The 12,656-nt window shown below is 43.2% G+C and overlaps 2 protein-coding genes across 2 annotated transcripts; one reads left to right on the top strand and one right to left on the bottom strand.

Moving 5' to 3' along the window:
- The first annotated feature begins 124 nt into the window (after window positions 1–124).
- Window positions 125–6,454, top strand: alas2 (aminolevulinate, delta-, synthase 2). Its single transcript, XM_026367831.1, is given in 11 exon segments — window positions 125–272; window positions 1,246–1,597; window positions 1,714–1,809; window positions 1,917–2,139; window positions 2,506–2,690; window positions 2,918–3,097; window positions 3,688–3,852; window positions 4,541–4,707; window positions 4,709–4,810; window positions 5,503–5,665; window positions 5,833–6,454. Coding segments are annotated over 10 exon segments (1,776 nt in total). The 5' UTR covers window positions 125–272; window positions 1,246–1,266; the 3' UTR covers window positions 5,997–6,454.
- A 136-nt stretch (window positions 6,455–6,590) lies between these two features.
- Window positions 6,591–12,215, bottom strand: ttc34 (tetratricopeptide repeat domain 34). The gene is given in 10 exon segments (XM_026367829.1): window positions 6,591–7,181; window positions 7,387–7,601; window positions 7,749–8,022; window positions 8,328–8,494; window positions 8,652–8,844; window positions 9,012–9,155; window positions 9,157–9,235; window positions 9,419–11,207; window positions 11,826–12,058; window positions 12,187–12,215. Coding segments are annotated over 8 exon segments (3,342 nt in total). The 5' UTR covers window positions 11,143–11,207; window positions 11,826–12,058; window positions 12,187–12,215; the 3' UTR covers window positions 6,591–6,635.
- Window positions 12,216–12,656: the final 441 nt, after the last annotated feature.

Here is a 12,656-nt window from a genome sequence, read left to right as displayed (position 1 = left end):
AATGATTTACATTGACAAACATCTGTTTCTTTTTATAACTACATTATTGGTTTGTTATTATTTGTTATAAATCTTTTTCATTTGTTTATAAGTTGCCTAAGTGTTCCTAATTCTTGGATGGCCCACTGAGGCCGGGACACATACGACACCCTAAAGGGGTGGAGCAGAGCTGATTGCATAATGCTCTTCAACATCTGACCAGTAAATGCTCACACTTTCTGACCAACTGTCTATTTGCTGTTTTGAAGTTCGTCCTCAGTGCGGGTCAACAGGTCAGCTCCCCGACAGTCGTCATCTCTTATATTGTAGATTAATATAGTTTGTCATTGTCTTCATTGTTGGATTTTAATAATGTTGTAGCTGTAATCATACTGTTGCTATGATGAGTATTGTAGCAGTGGTATTATTACATTTGTTTATGCTTTATTTTATTTGTTTGTTTGTTTGTTGAAACAGCTGAAATGACTTTTACTGTCAGACAGAGAGTGTGAATACTTACACTACACTATATATCTATCTTATATTATAAATACTATATTTCTGTGTGGCGGACTGTAACTTAAGTTAACTTGAGGATGTGAGATTTTTTTGTAAGTGTTTAACAGCATATATAACATATTATGTTATGTTAAACAGCACTAACATTAAATTAACTTTTGGTGTTTGATAGACCAATGTATAAATAACATCTCACCACAACAGAAAGCAACAGATCCTAGGAACTCCCTTATCTGCTGACGGCAGGAGATTGTCAGGGAATTGATACAGCCGGCCTCTGTTTATACACTTAACTGTGCACAGAAGCACTTATCAGGAAATTAAAATCTGGATCTGTAGGTCTAAAAGACCTTTTGACAGTAGGGAAATAATAGTAACTATTCAAAAGAATAAGATGCCTCCCTGCTGATCTCAAGGATTATTTGAAACTTACTGCGGTAATCAGCCTCACCTGATGACGTCTGTTGGGGTAGCTCTTGAGCGCCTGCAGAATGAAGATAAGCAGCAGCAACCTGCCGCACCCTGGAGGAGGTGGCGTCTCCTCTTCTCTGTAGCTAGTGAATCATTGCGTACATGTCTAGACCCATTGAACATTTCTAACCATTTCAACTATAAAGGAGTTTGAGTTTCATGGAATATCAGCCATAATCTTCTTCACCCTCATTTGAAATGTTCTAATTTGAAGTCAACCTTTGTAGTTTTATACAGTAGACTTTAATTATTTCCATGTTTTCTGTCTTAATTCAGAGTAAGAACAGCTTCACTGCGATGGCCGCCTTTCTTCATCACTGCCCCTTCCTGAAGTCAGCTCCTATGCCAGCTTTAAGGAGAACAGGGGCTGCCTTACTGTCTCTGGCCGACCAATGCCCCATCATAGCTCGCCAGATCACCGTGAGCGGCTCAGCCTCTCTGGGGGAGAATCTGAGCCCCTCACCCATCAAACCGAACAGTAACCAACTTCCCACCGTGGATCAAAAGAGGCTGTTTGCTCAAACGGCTACTGAAGTGGCTGTGTCTGCATCGAAGGGCTGTCCTTTTGTCACGTCTCAGATTGGGATGGTCCGCGCCAGCCCTGAAGTACAGGAGGATGTAAAAGAAGGTAGGAAGAATTTAGCAGCAATGAACATACACAACACCAGAGGAATTCAATTCAAACTCAGATATCCAGGACAATAAAAGCAACATCACTGACAGACCTGTGTTCCTCTTTCACAGGTTTGATGACGTCTCTGCTGAAGAGTTTAAAGGACTCAGTTCTCCCAACATCAGCTGAAACCAACACTGTCACCCACCTTCTGAAAGATAACATGGGTTTGTTTTTACAGCCAAAATGGGCTGAAAGTCTCAGATACCATTCATTAAAGTAAGTGATAATAAAGTATTGTAAGGGATTTAAAGTCATATTATCCCTCCTGCAGTGGGCCCCAGCTATGACTATGACCGCTTCTTCGGTGACAAGATAGCTGAGAAAAAGAAGGACCATACTTATAGAGTCTTTAAGACCGTGAACAGGAGCGCTGAGGTCTTCCCTTTTGCAGAGGATTACTCCATACCTGGGCGCTCAGGCTCCCAGGTGTCGGTCTGGTGCAGCAATGACTATCTGGGAATGAGTCGCCACCCACGGGTCCTGGATGCAATCAGGTAAAATGAGTATGAGTGAATATTTGTGAGAACATTAAATCTCAAGTAGTGTGATGATGACTTCAAGTTAAAGCTCAGGTTCTATCAAACCAAGTCAAATGTCAAGTAATCCCTATGTGAGGCCTAATGTATGATTTATAATGTAATACAGGATTCTTCCAAGGTTACATTAGGTCCTAATTTCAGACGCTTTTCTACTTTCACATCATATTTTACAGATCTGGTAAAACTTAAAAACCATCATCCCCACAGTGCCTCATTTGTATTTTGAAGACGGATGTGGTTGTTGGCATAATTTGCTTCAGGCTGAATTTAAAAGAACTGGATGGGACGTTTGTTTTATCATTTTATTGTGGGTGTTCTTAGAGAAGCCCTGGACAGGCACGGTGCAGGAGCGGGCGGGACCAGGAACATCTCTGGTACCAGTGGGTTCCACGTGTCTCTGGAGAAGGAGCTGGCTCAGCTACATCAGAAGGATGCAGCTCTGGTTTTCTCCTCCTGCTTCGTAGCAAATGACTCCACCCTCTTCACTTTGGCTAAGATGCTGCCAGGTAAACATTGACTGCTCAGATTTATGGATCCACATTTAGAAATGCACATAGGCTAAAGTCACTGTTTGTCAGTACATTTATTATTATAATACTCTGGATAACATTTTACACTAATACATTTTCATATTTGATTCATGGCGGAAAATGTAAACAGCATCTCGGGGCTGATACTGTTAAGAGGAACGTCATCTCCACAGGCCTCATGATGTATTTTCTTTGGCATACAGGGTGCGAGATCTACTCTGATGCAGGGAACCACGCATCAATGATTCAGGGTATCAGGAACAGCGGAGCCAAGCGCTTCATCTTCCGCCACAATGACAGCCGACACTTGGAGGAACTGCTGCAACGATCAGACCCCAAGACGCCCAAAATAGTGGCATTCGAGACTGTGCACTCAATGGACGGTGAGTACCATGGCACGTCAGTGAGATTTGTGGTAAATCACAAACCTACTTAGTCGATCATGTATTAGTGGCTTTATGGTGATCACAGATTAACAGCAGTAATTAAGAAGGAAAACAGACCTCATTACTTTTCCATATTGTGTATTATGTAAAAATTTTACAGTATTGTGTAAATTAAGTGTTCGTCATCATCATTAAAATTCATAATTCACAGCAAACAAAAAGAAAGCCAGCATTGAAACGATACTGTTTCTACATTTTGCAATTATACAGTCAGCAGCATATGTCATTCATCAGTGCCTCTCAAGGGAAGTGCTCCTCTCTCAGCTCAGTGTCTCAGTGTGATATCAAACCAGTGGGAAGCACAAACCGTAACAGACTTAATGGATGACTGTGATCATATTCAGGAGGTCTGTGAAATAAGAGGCAAAAAATATGTAATATGTAAAAAAAACTCATTTTATATATATTCTATAATTTTGAGATTTAGGAGATTTGAACAAACTCATGACATTTATATCTCTAATATCCTGCTGTTCATTCATATAACACAGTTCTAATTATATCACTTTATTATCCGGGGCTTTCAGGTGCCATATGTCCTCTGGAAGAGCTCTGCGATGTGGCTCACCGTTACGGCGCCCTGACGTTTGTGGATGAAGTTCATGCTGTGGGCCTCTATGGAGCCCATGGAGCTGGAGTTGGAGAGAGGGACAACATTATGCACAAAATTGACATTGTGTCTGGGACCTTAGGTGAGCGTCTTTTGATTTTAATTTTATTTTGAAAGGTATGGTGAAATGAAAGAATTTAAAGGTGATGCCATCAAAACATCAACAATCCTTCTCACTATGACACCAAAGGGGCAAGGCAGACATTGTCAAACTGTCTGGGTCTCTTCTTAGACTACTCCCATACTGATACTGCTCCAGTGTTAAATGAGGATAGGCCATGAAAGGAAGCAAAGGCTTTATCAGCTGGGTGGCGGCTCGACTCCCTCTCTGGCTGAACTGATAAACATGGAGTTTATGCTTTGTGTAGCTTTATGATGACTGAGGGACTTAGGTAGAAGAATCCCTGTCAAAGTATAAACTAATACTGGATTATAACACTTGCTTTTACAAGACATGTTGGCTGTGTTGACTTGGCAGTAAACCGAGAAACAAGCTCACACTGAAATAAGAAAAGGGAATAGTTCAAAATTAAGGCATGATTTGATACATGATGACATGTAATTTGATAATCTGAAAAACAGTTTGTCAGTTTATTGTATGATTTAACTTGATTTGGTATTTGTATAATACTATCATAATTTGTATAATGTATAATAATTTGCCCTCTCTGAGTAAATAGTATAGTTTTTTGATACATATGTACTTCCTATAACTGTTTATTTCTTGTCTCCTCACTTCATTTACCCTCTTTCATCTGTTACTGTTCCAGGTAAAGCCTTTGGCTGTGTGGGAGGCTATGTCGCCAGCAGTGCCGCCCTGGTGGACACGGTGCGTTCCTACGCGGCTGGCTTCATCTTCACCACTTCTTTGCCTCCCATGGTCTTGGCTGGAGCCCTGGAGTCTGTCCGGGTCCTGAAAAGCGCCGAAGGGGCAATCGCTCCGCAGAGCCCACCAGAGGAACGTTAAACACATGAGGCAGCTGCTCATGGATAAAGGCCTACCTGTGGTCAACTGTCCCAGCCACATCATCCCCATTCGGGTATGAAGACGTAGCTCAGCTGCTGTCTCCTCCTCTTTCCACCAGCTCCTCACCCGACATGTCTTTCAGTTCACAACAGTGTTATCTTCAGCAAACTATGCATTTTTTTTCATTTGTTATATCCTTAGGGAACAACTGTGGCGGTTACAGTAATATTTTCTCAATCTTTATTTAAATCACTTCCGCTCTTATGATTCTATGCATTAAAATACCTAGATATGATAAATAAGTTACAGCCTTTTGTGTGATAATATCTTGATATGTGGCGGTAGGAAGGTGTAAATAATTAAATAATGATAATATAAAAAATGGCTGAATTCAGTTGAGCTGCTTCACATCAGTGACTAGAACAGGACAAAGCTATTGTGTTATTGTGCTTCCTGTTTTCTGAAAAGTTAAAAATCCTTCCTGTGTTACAGGTCTAATGTTAACGCTCTATAAAATCAACAGGACATACACAGTTCTGTTCTCTACTATAAGTCATTAAGCTAATTTAGGCCCTTAAATCTTTTGTGATACCATTTATCACGAAATTCCATTTTAAAATAGAGTATTTCAGACATTGGTTTTTACTTTTAAATGGCACATGTTATCTGCTAATGAATCAATCCAGTGGCATATTCTACTCCAAATACCTTCTGTTGAGCACCTATTAGACACTAAATGTCTCCTTTCATTGATCCAATTTCTAGGTGGGCAATGCTGAGCTGAACAACAAGGTGTGTGACACCCTGCTGAAAAGACACAACATCTACGTCCAAGCCATCAACTATCCCACAGTGCCTCGTGGAGAGGAGCTGCTGCGTCTGGCTCCGTCTCCTCATCATAATCCTGCCATGATGGAGTACTTTGTGGGTAAGTGTGGCCAAACAGTTAGGCCAAAGTTATTTTAGTGAACATGCATGTTGCATGTTCATGATGGCTAAAATAACCAGAGCTGAAGATAGAGAAATAAAATATAAATTAATATCGTCCTTTATTTGCTCATGAATTGCTTACGAATATGTTTGTTTCATTCACAGACAAACTGGTGGAGGTGTGGGAGGAGGCAGGGCTCCTGCTCAACAGCCCCGCCACGGCTTCCTGCACCTTCTGTGACCGCCCGCTACACTTTGACCTCATGAGTGAGTGGGAGAAATCCTACTTCGGCAACATGGAACCACAATACATTACTGTGTCTGTGTAATAGCAATTGCAATTCTCCAAACAATGCACGGATGCATACACTCAATGATTTGCTGAGAAGAGTACAAATGAACTGGCTTTGTACTTGTACTGTGTACTTGTACTTTGAATGTTGTGACAGTGATATAGACTAAATTGCAGTATTTATATATGTATTTATGCATACTAAAGTTTATTGTCATAGATATGATTAAAGGAAGTTGTGCCTCCTTTTTAAAAACGTAATTCCTGCACATCAGGCACTTTCTTAAATCTCTTATCTTGGTGTGATGGTTTGAATTAAACTCTCTCTGTCCAATTTCATGTAGCCTGATTTCCTTTACACCATGTAATCCCCATAGCCATCATGTTTTGCCACTTCCACATTGATTGTTGGCAGTCTTGCAGTCATAAAATGTGTGAGCTGCCAAAGTTCACTGGTTTATAAAATAAAAGCTAATAAACAAGAAAAACATTGAATTGTGGAATTGAAAATTTTTGCCATTCACATACTCCTTTTGTTTTCCATATGCTATTGTGATGTGATTATAATCAATCCTTAATTACAGGACATAATAAAAACTAAATCTAACATATAAAATATGAAATGTTCTCATTATTTGTGCGACTCCTGAAGGCACAGGCGCTGACAGGGACATCACTAGTTGACATTGCAGGGGCTGGCCAATTCCCGTTTGACCCTTGCCCTCAGTCTTCGGAGGTCTGTGTTGTCACTGTCCACAACAAGACCATGTTCGATCAGCGTCCAGGCCTTAGTGAGCTGCTGCTCCCCATAGTGCTGCAGTGCCCCCCGCAGGAAGCACTCAGCCAGACGCAGCCTCCCCAGGCCGGCGTCTACACACTCAAGGGCCTGGTTCCTGTGGAGCTGAAGTGCTCGAGTGAAGTCCTCTAGAGCTGCTCCTTCCCTGGAACAGAGCACCAGGCTGCGACCTCGCTGACACAGGTCCTCCACCTGGATGTGGGGGTCATCTGAGCAGCTGGAGTCCGATTCACCATGCTTTTGGATAATTTGATCCAGGTCAGCTATGGCTCGCTCATGTAAGCCCAGCTGAGCAAGGCAGGCGGCCCTTTGCCGAAGATACTGGAGTCCGTGATTGCCCACTGCTTGTACAGCAACAGTCAACAGGGTCAAGGCCTGATCCCAGTGACCACCTGATGACACACTGCTGGCCTCGTGTGCTGCTGCCTGTTTCAATATAGATAGATGGAAGCAATTCATTGATTTTATAATTTCTTCAGGTAAGTGAGTGAGTTTATTCTACAATCTAATGTACTGTATATTGCATACAAAACTGTTCAATTTAGTTTTTAAGTAAAATAACAGGCAGTTGAATCTAATCTCTTGTCTACTAACAAGAGATTTGGCATTCTGCTATGAAGGCTCATTGTACCTGTGCCATGAGGTTTCTCTGATTGATTGGGATAAGGGCCAGCAAGAAGTCCATACTGGATGGATCTTTCTCAGTCAGTTTGCTGAGCCTGCAAGCTGCACTGCAATAGTTGTGCCGCCAGGCCTCTACCACACCCACCCTGGCCTGGGCCACTGCATCTCTTGGCTCTTGACCAAACACCTGGCACAGATGAGCACTTGCTGCCTTCACTTCACCTGAAGCATATAAACCATGAGAGCAGAATTCTTTCACATTGCACTAGATCCACGGCTGGAAATGCCACACAGCCGTATCACTTTTAATTATATCAAGGATTACACAGAGAATTCAAGTGGCAAATTTTGGCAAAGTTCCCCTCTCACCTTTGGCCAGCAGTATATCCACATAGAGAAGATGCCATCTGGGATCTCTGCAGTCAGTCCTCATCAGGGCTCCACTGATTATAAAAGCCTCTCTGAGCTGCTCTTCGTGGAAGGGGACAGCGCTGGTGACCAGGATGTCTGACAGGTTGGCCCGACAAAACTGATGCAGCCAATCGCAGATCAGCTTTCGTGCCTTGTCTTTTAGTGACAGGATGTCTTTGATGACCATGTCAGGGTTTATCTGAAGTGCTGCCAGGATATCGTGAGTGCATTCCTGCAGTGTGGAAATTGGCAGTTTAATATACCATTTAAATGAAGTATACACATCTCTTACAATTGCACTACACAAAGTTGTGTGTACTTTGTCTACTTAAATACTGCTAGGAACTGCATCCATTCCAATTTAAAGTCACCAGTGAATCTAACTGCATGTTGTTGAGCTGTGGGAGGAAGCCTGAGTACCCTTGGGAAACCCACACAGACACAGGGTGAACATGCAAACTCCACAGAGAAAGGCACCCGGCCGACCTGTGGATTTGAACCAGCCGCCTTGTGACAGTGTGTCAATTTAAAAAATACCTTTTGTTGATTCAGCATGAGATAAGTGAAGCCTCTTCCGCAGAGTGCCTGAACGTGCTTTGGGTTCTCCTTCAGAATGGCACTGAAATCAAAGATGGCTGTCTTGCGTTGGGCCAGCAGGACGTAACACCTCGCTCTCTCTAACAAGGAATCTGCTGCCTCGCCACCTTGAGAAAAACAATTACTGTTTTTGATATTACACGGTTTAGTAGCATTGTAAGATTGAATTGAAATGGCTTCATATTTACAGGTTCCTGCTTAGTTTGACTGATTTTCTGTCTGAATCAGACTAATATCAAACATCATTATTCAGACTCTAATCACCAGAGGCCATGATGGCGATGGAGAGATAAGCTACAGCCTCCCGGACAGTGCTCTCCTCTCTCGTGCCATCCAGGACGCGCTTTGCAGCAGAGTGGCAGTGTCCTTGCAGCAGCGCCCGATCCTTTTGTTGTGCGACTGCCAACAAGGGGCGCAAGCAGGTAGTCTCACCACACTGAATGAGCTTTTTTAGCAACTGCAGGAAAAACAACAAACATATAAAAACATGTTAAGTAGGCCCATTCAGTCTATATGCCCTTTACATAATATCTATTTAATCTTGGACATATTTTTTGCAATACAAAAGGTGTTTTTACACAAACTACAGACACCTTATAGTGTAGTGCACTTTACATACTGTACCTGATTGGTGTCATAAAGAAAACCTCTGTGCAGCTGCAGCAGGGCGAGACGTGCCAGAATCGGGGCCCGAGGACTCGAGGAGCCGATGGAAAGCAGTCTCCTGTATGCTTCTTCCACCCGGCCGAGCTGGTACAATGCATCTACCTGCCAGGAGCTGTGGCCCATCAGCGCCAGGCTGGAGGTCCATCAGCAGCACAGCCAGGGAATGAACACCAGCAGAAGTCCTAATGCAAAAAGCAGGAAAATGTGTGAGATGTTAAATACATAACTCCATAAATCACATAAGTAAGTTACATAGCACACTCACACTATGGATTGATGTTTTTTCACAGCAGACATTTTGACTTGGATCATTAACTGTATCATTCACACAGACACCTAAATGGCACATGACATAAACATCATACTCTGATCTGTGGTTGTCTCTTTTTGATGAGGCCTGCAGGTGATCCTCCTGTTGCAGCTGCTTGGAGTCTTCGCTGGATCTGCACTTGGATTCATGCTCTCCAGCCCCCTCCAACATGACTCGTCCCTGCTCCAGAAGAACAGTAAACAGCAGCCCCCTGTAGTTCCATGGCACCAAGCAGTGTACAGTCAGTGTTGTTTCCTGGGGATGCAGCCTGCTAGCTGTCACATAGTCTAGAGCGGTGAGGTAGTTTAAACCACCTAACATGCGCAGGAGCCCTCTGCCACAAAGTGCTCGCACACAGCTGGAAGGGTGGGGGGCATTGTGTTCAATAACAGCTTGGAAGTCTTCTAATGCCCCCTTGCGGTCATCAGACAAAAGTCGTGCATATCCACGAAGCACTTGCACAGTGTTTTGATAACTCTGCTGACCCTGGGAGGCAGCAAGCTGGCTGCAGATCGAGAGGGCCTCTTTGTGTTCCCCTCTGAGAAGAAGACAGTCAGCCAATCGCACCCGCAGCTCCCTGCCGCCCCCGTCAGGCTCTAAATGGCACAGAGTCCGAAACTGTGTGATCACCGGGTCCAGAAGTTCAACTCCCTCAGTGGACCGCAGGTCTGAACGACTGAGGACTCTCTCTCTGTAAGCAGACAGGCCCCTGTCCGCCTGCTGGCGGAGATGATTTTGAGCAGTAACCCCTGTACCGTGTTCTGTGAAGAGTTTTTGGAAACAAGCTCGGGCAGTGGCAGGGTGGATGTCAAACGCCTCCCCCAGATCTCTACAAGCCTCTTTCGTCCGACCACCTGCTAAAAATGAGGAAGCTGCACGACTGGTTAAGAGCCGAGCTTTCCTCTCAGGGGCACCTTGAAACGACTTGTCTGTTGTACTCTTTGACATTTTCTCATAATGTTGGTGATGCAAGAGAGCAGAGTACACATCTGTACTTTCCCCAAACCTGCCTAAAGAGAACAAATACGCTGCTTGAAGCTCCTGCACTTCTCTGTTACCAGGGGAGATTTCCAATAAAAATTCAATAATTGTAGAAACGGTCTGTGCATCAAGCTTCTCATTGTCCTTTACTGTCAATGCACTCTCACTCTCAAATGTCAGAGAGGGATGTGTGCGCAGTAGTTGGTCTGTAAAGGCCTTCACTATTTTTGGTATGTGCAGATTTTGTCTGCTCTTTACCAGCTTGACAGTTTCACATTTGTTACGCTGGTAAGCTTTGAGGTAAAACGTCAGCCCATTGACACCATTAGGCTCAGAGAACAAGCAGGCTAGGGCGCGCGTCAACTCCAAAACCGCACGAGTCGAACCTTCAGGGGGACTGTTTCGCTTCCCCTCAAGCAAAGCAGTGCAGCGAGCAAAAATCTCCTCGCAGCCGTGCCCACTGCTCTGAAGAAGAGACTCCATTTTAAAAATGGTGGCTGAGAGATTGTTGGGGCAGAGCGTGGACAGAAACACAGCAGCCAGGCCTTTATTAAGACCTTTGGCAGATTGGTTCTCACTCTGAACATCAAGCCAACCTTCTAGAGTAGAGATCACCCTACCCAGGCTGGACTTCTCCAGTTTCCGCATGTGGGACACAGTGGAGGCAGCGTGGGTCCTGAACGCAGACATGTAGAGAGAGGTAGCCCTCTTCAGCTCTCCAGCCTCAAGGAGCTTGTCTCCATCATCGCAAAGCTCTGCAACATTTACGGACGGTCGAACCAAAGCTGTCATGATCATTTACAGTAACAGGTCCACTCAATCCAGTTTTTCTTTCGTCACCTGGTCACAGTTGCTGTTGTCACCTGATGGTTAAAAAAGAGATAGAAATAAGTTATTGTACATTTAAATGATGAGTAAGTTGTATTAGAACGCCTCTCTCAACTGTTAGACGTCATAGTGGCTTCAGTGAAGGCCTGTGTTTAATGAAAAGCAAACTCCTTCAGCTCCAGTGCGCTGACATCTGAAAATATACTTGTATTGGTTAATAATATTTTCACTGATGATACTCGCCGTGTTGTCAAATAGATTTCTTTGTGACATTTGATTGCTTTAATTTTGCAGCAGTTTTATTAATGAGATATACTTGACTACTTTGAGTCGAGCATGTTTTCAGCCTGTTTTGCACCTGTAGTCAAAAGCAAATCATTGTCACGCTATTAATTCCATTTACATTTCATCTATTAGCTCAAATAAACAATATTTGTAGCCTTCCCGCTTTATATTCAGTGCGTACAACTTGTGTAATGTTGAGCCTCAACATGAACCATTGTTTAAATTGCAGGAAGCAACTTGCAGCAACAAGTGTGAATAGAATAACATCTGAAATATTAACCAGAAAAAAATATTTATAGTGATAGTGATAAATACGTATTAGAAAAATGTAAAAGTATTAATAAGTTAAAGAGATGCCTAATTCTTACCTGTACCCCTGACTATGAGGATGGGATGTGGCTTTCTCTGACCCCCAGTTTACCTACCTGCTCCCCCCACACACTTGAGCAAACCCGACCTAGATCCGTGGCCTTTTCAAAGTCAGATAAAGCACTTTATCCTCCTGTGGTTCATTTTCTCTGACTCGATGTGCGGAGGACAGAAAACTCGGGCCCCATTTTTGTAATTCAATAGCTCTCGGTCCAGAGTTACCAAGGCAACGCTGTGATACAACAAAACAGAGTTAATAAAAAAAAGTTTTTAAAAGTCTGTAACAGGTGGAAACACACACATAGACAGAGAGACATAGATAGATAGATGGGGACAAGATTAAAATAAACACACACGAACCGGCCGCGTTCAGCTCCTCTGTTATCAGGATGGGACGGGGCTCGGTTGCCAGTGGAAACCACTAAACGCTGGTGAGTAAAGGAAGTCGCTGTAATTTCTCTGTTTATCTCTTGAAATCTGTTCCTTTAGCTGCTCTGTCAGACGGTTGCGCTTCTAGAAATGCTGAAATCGAGAAAAAAAAAAAAAAAAAAAAAGGTTGTGAAACTGAGATAAAAGATGCGCTATTACCGCCGAGGGAGGCGTTTTCATTATTTCCCCACCAGATGATGTGCTGTTTCACTTTTCCTGTGTATTTTGTGTTTATCTCTCTTGTCGTCACCATGGAAAAGCTTTTTTTTTTTTTTTTTTTTTTTTTTAAGACTGTGGAGTGAAAAGTCCACCAACACTGACAATGTAGGCCAGACAGCTGTTCTTTGTGCTGCAACAGACATTTGCAATTCATGAGACTGCTCTGATCCACCTCCAGAATA

The sequence above is a fragment of the Anabas testudineus genome, chromosome 7 (assembly GCF_900324465.2).
Source record: "Anabas testudineus chromosome 7, fAnaTes1.2, whole genome shotgun sequence".
NCBI lineage: Eukaryota > Metazoa > Chordata > Actinopteri > Anabantiformes > Anabantidae > Anabas > Anabas testudineus.
Note: the sequence above shows the minus strand (reverse complement) of the source record. Positions and strands in the feature narration are given on the sequence as shown.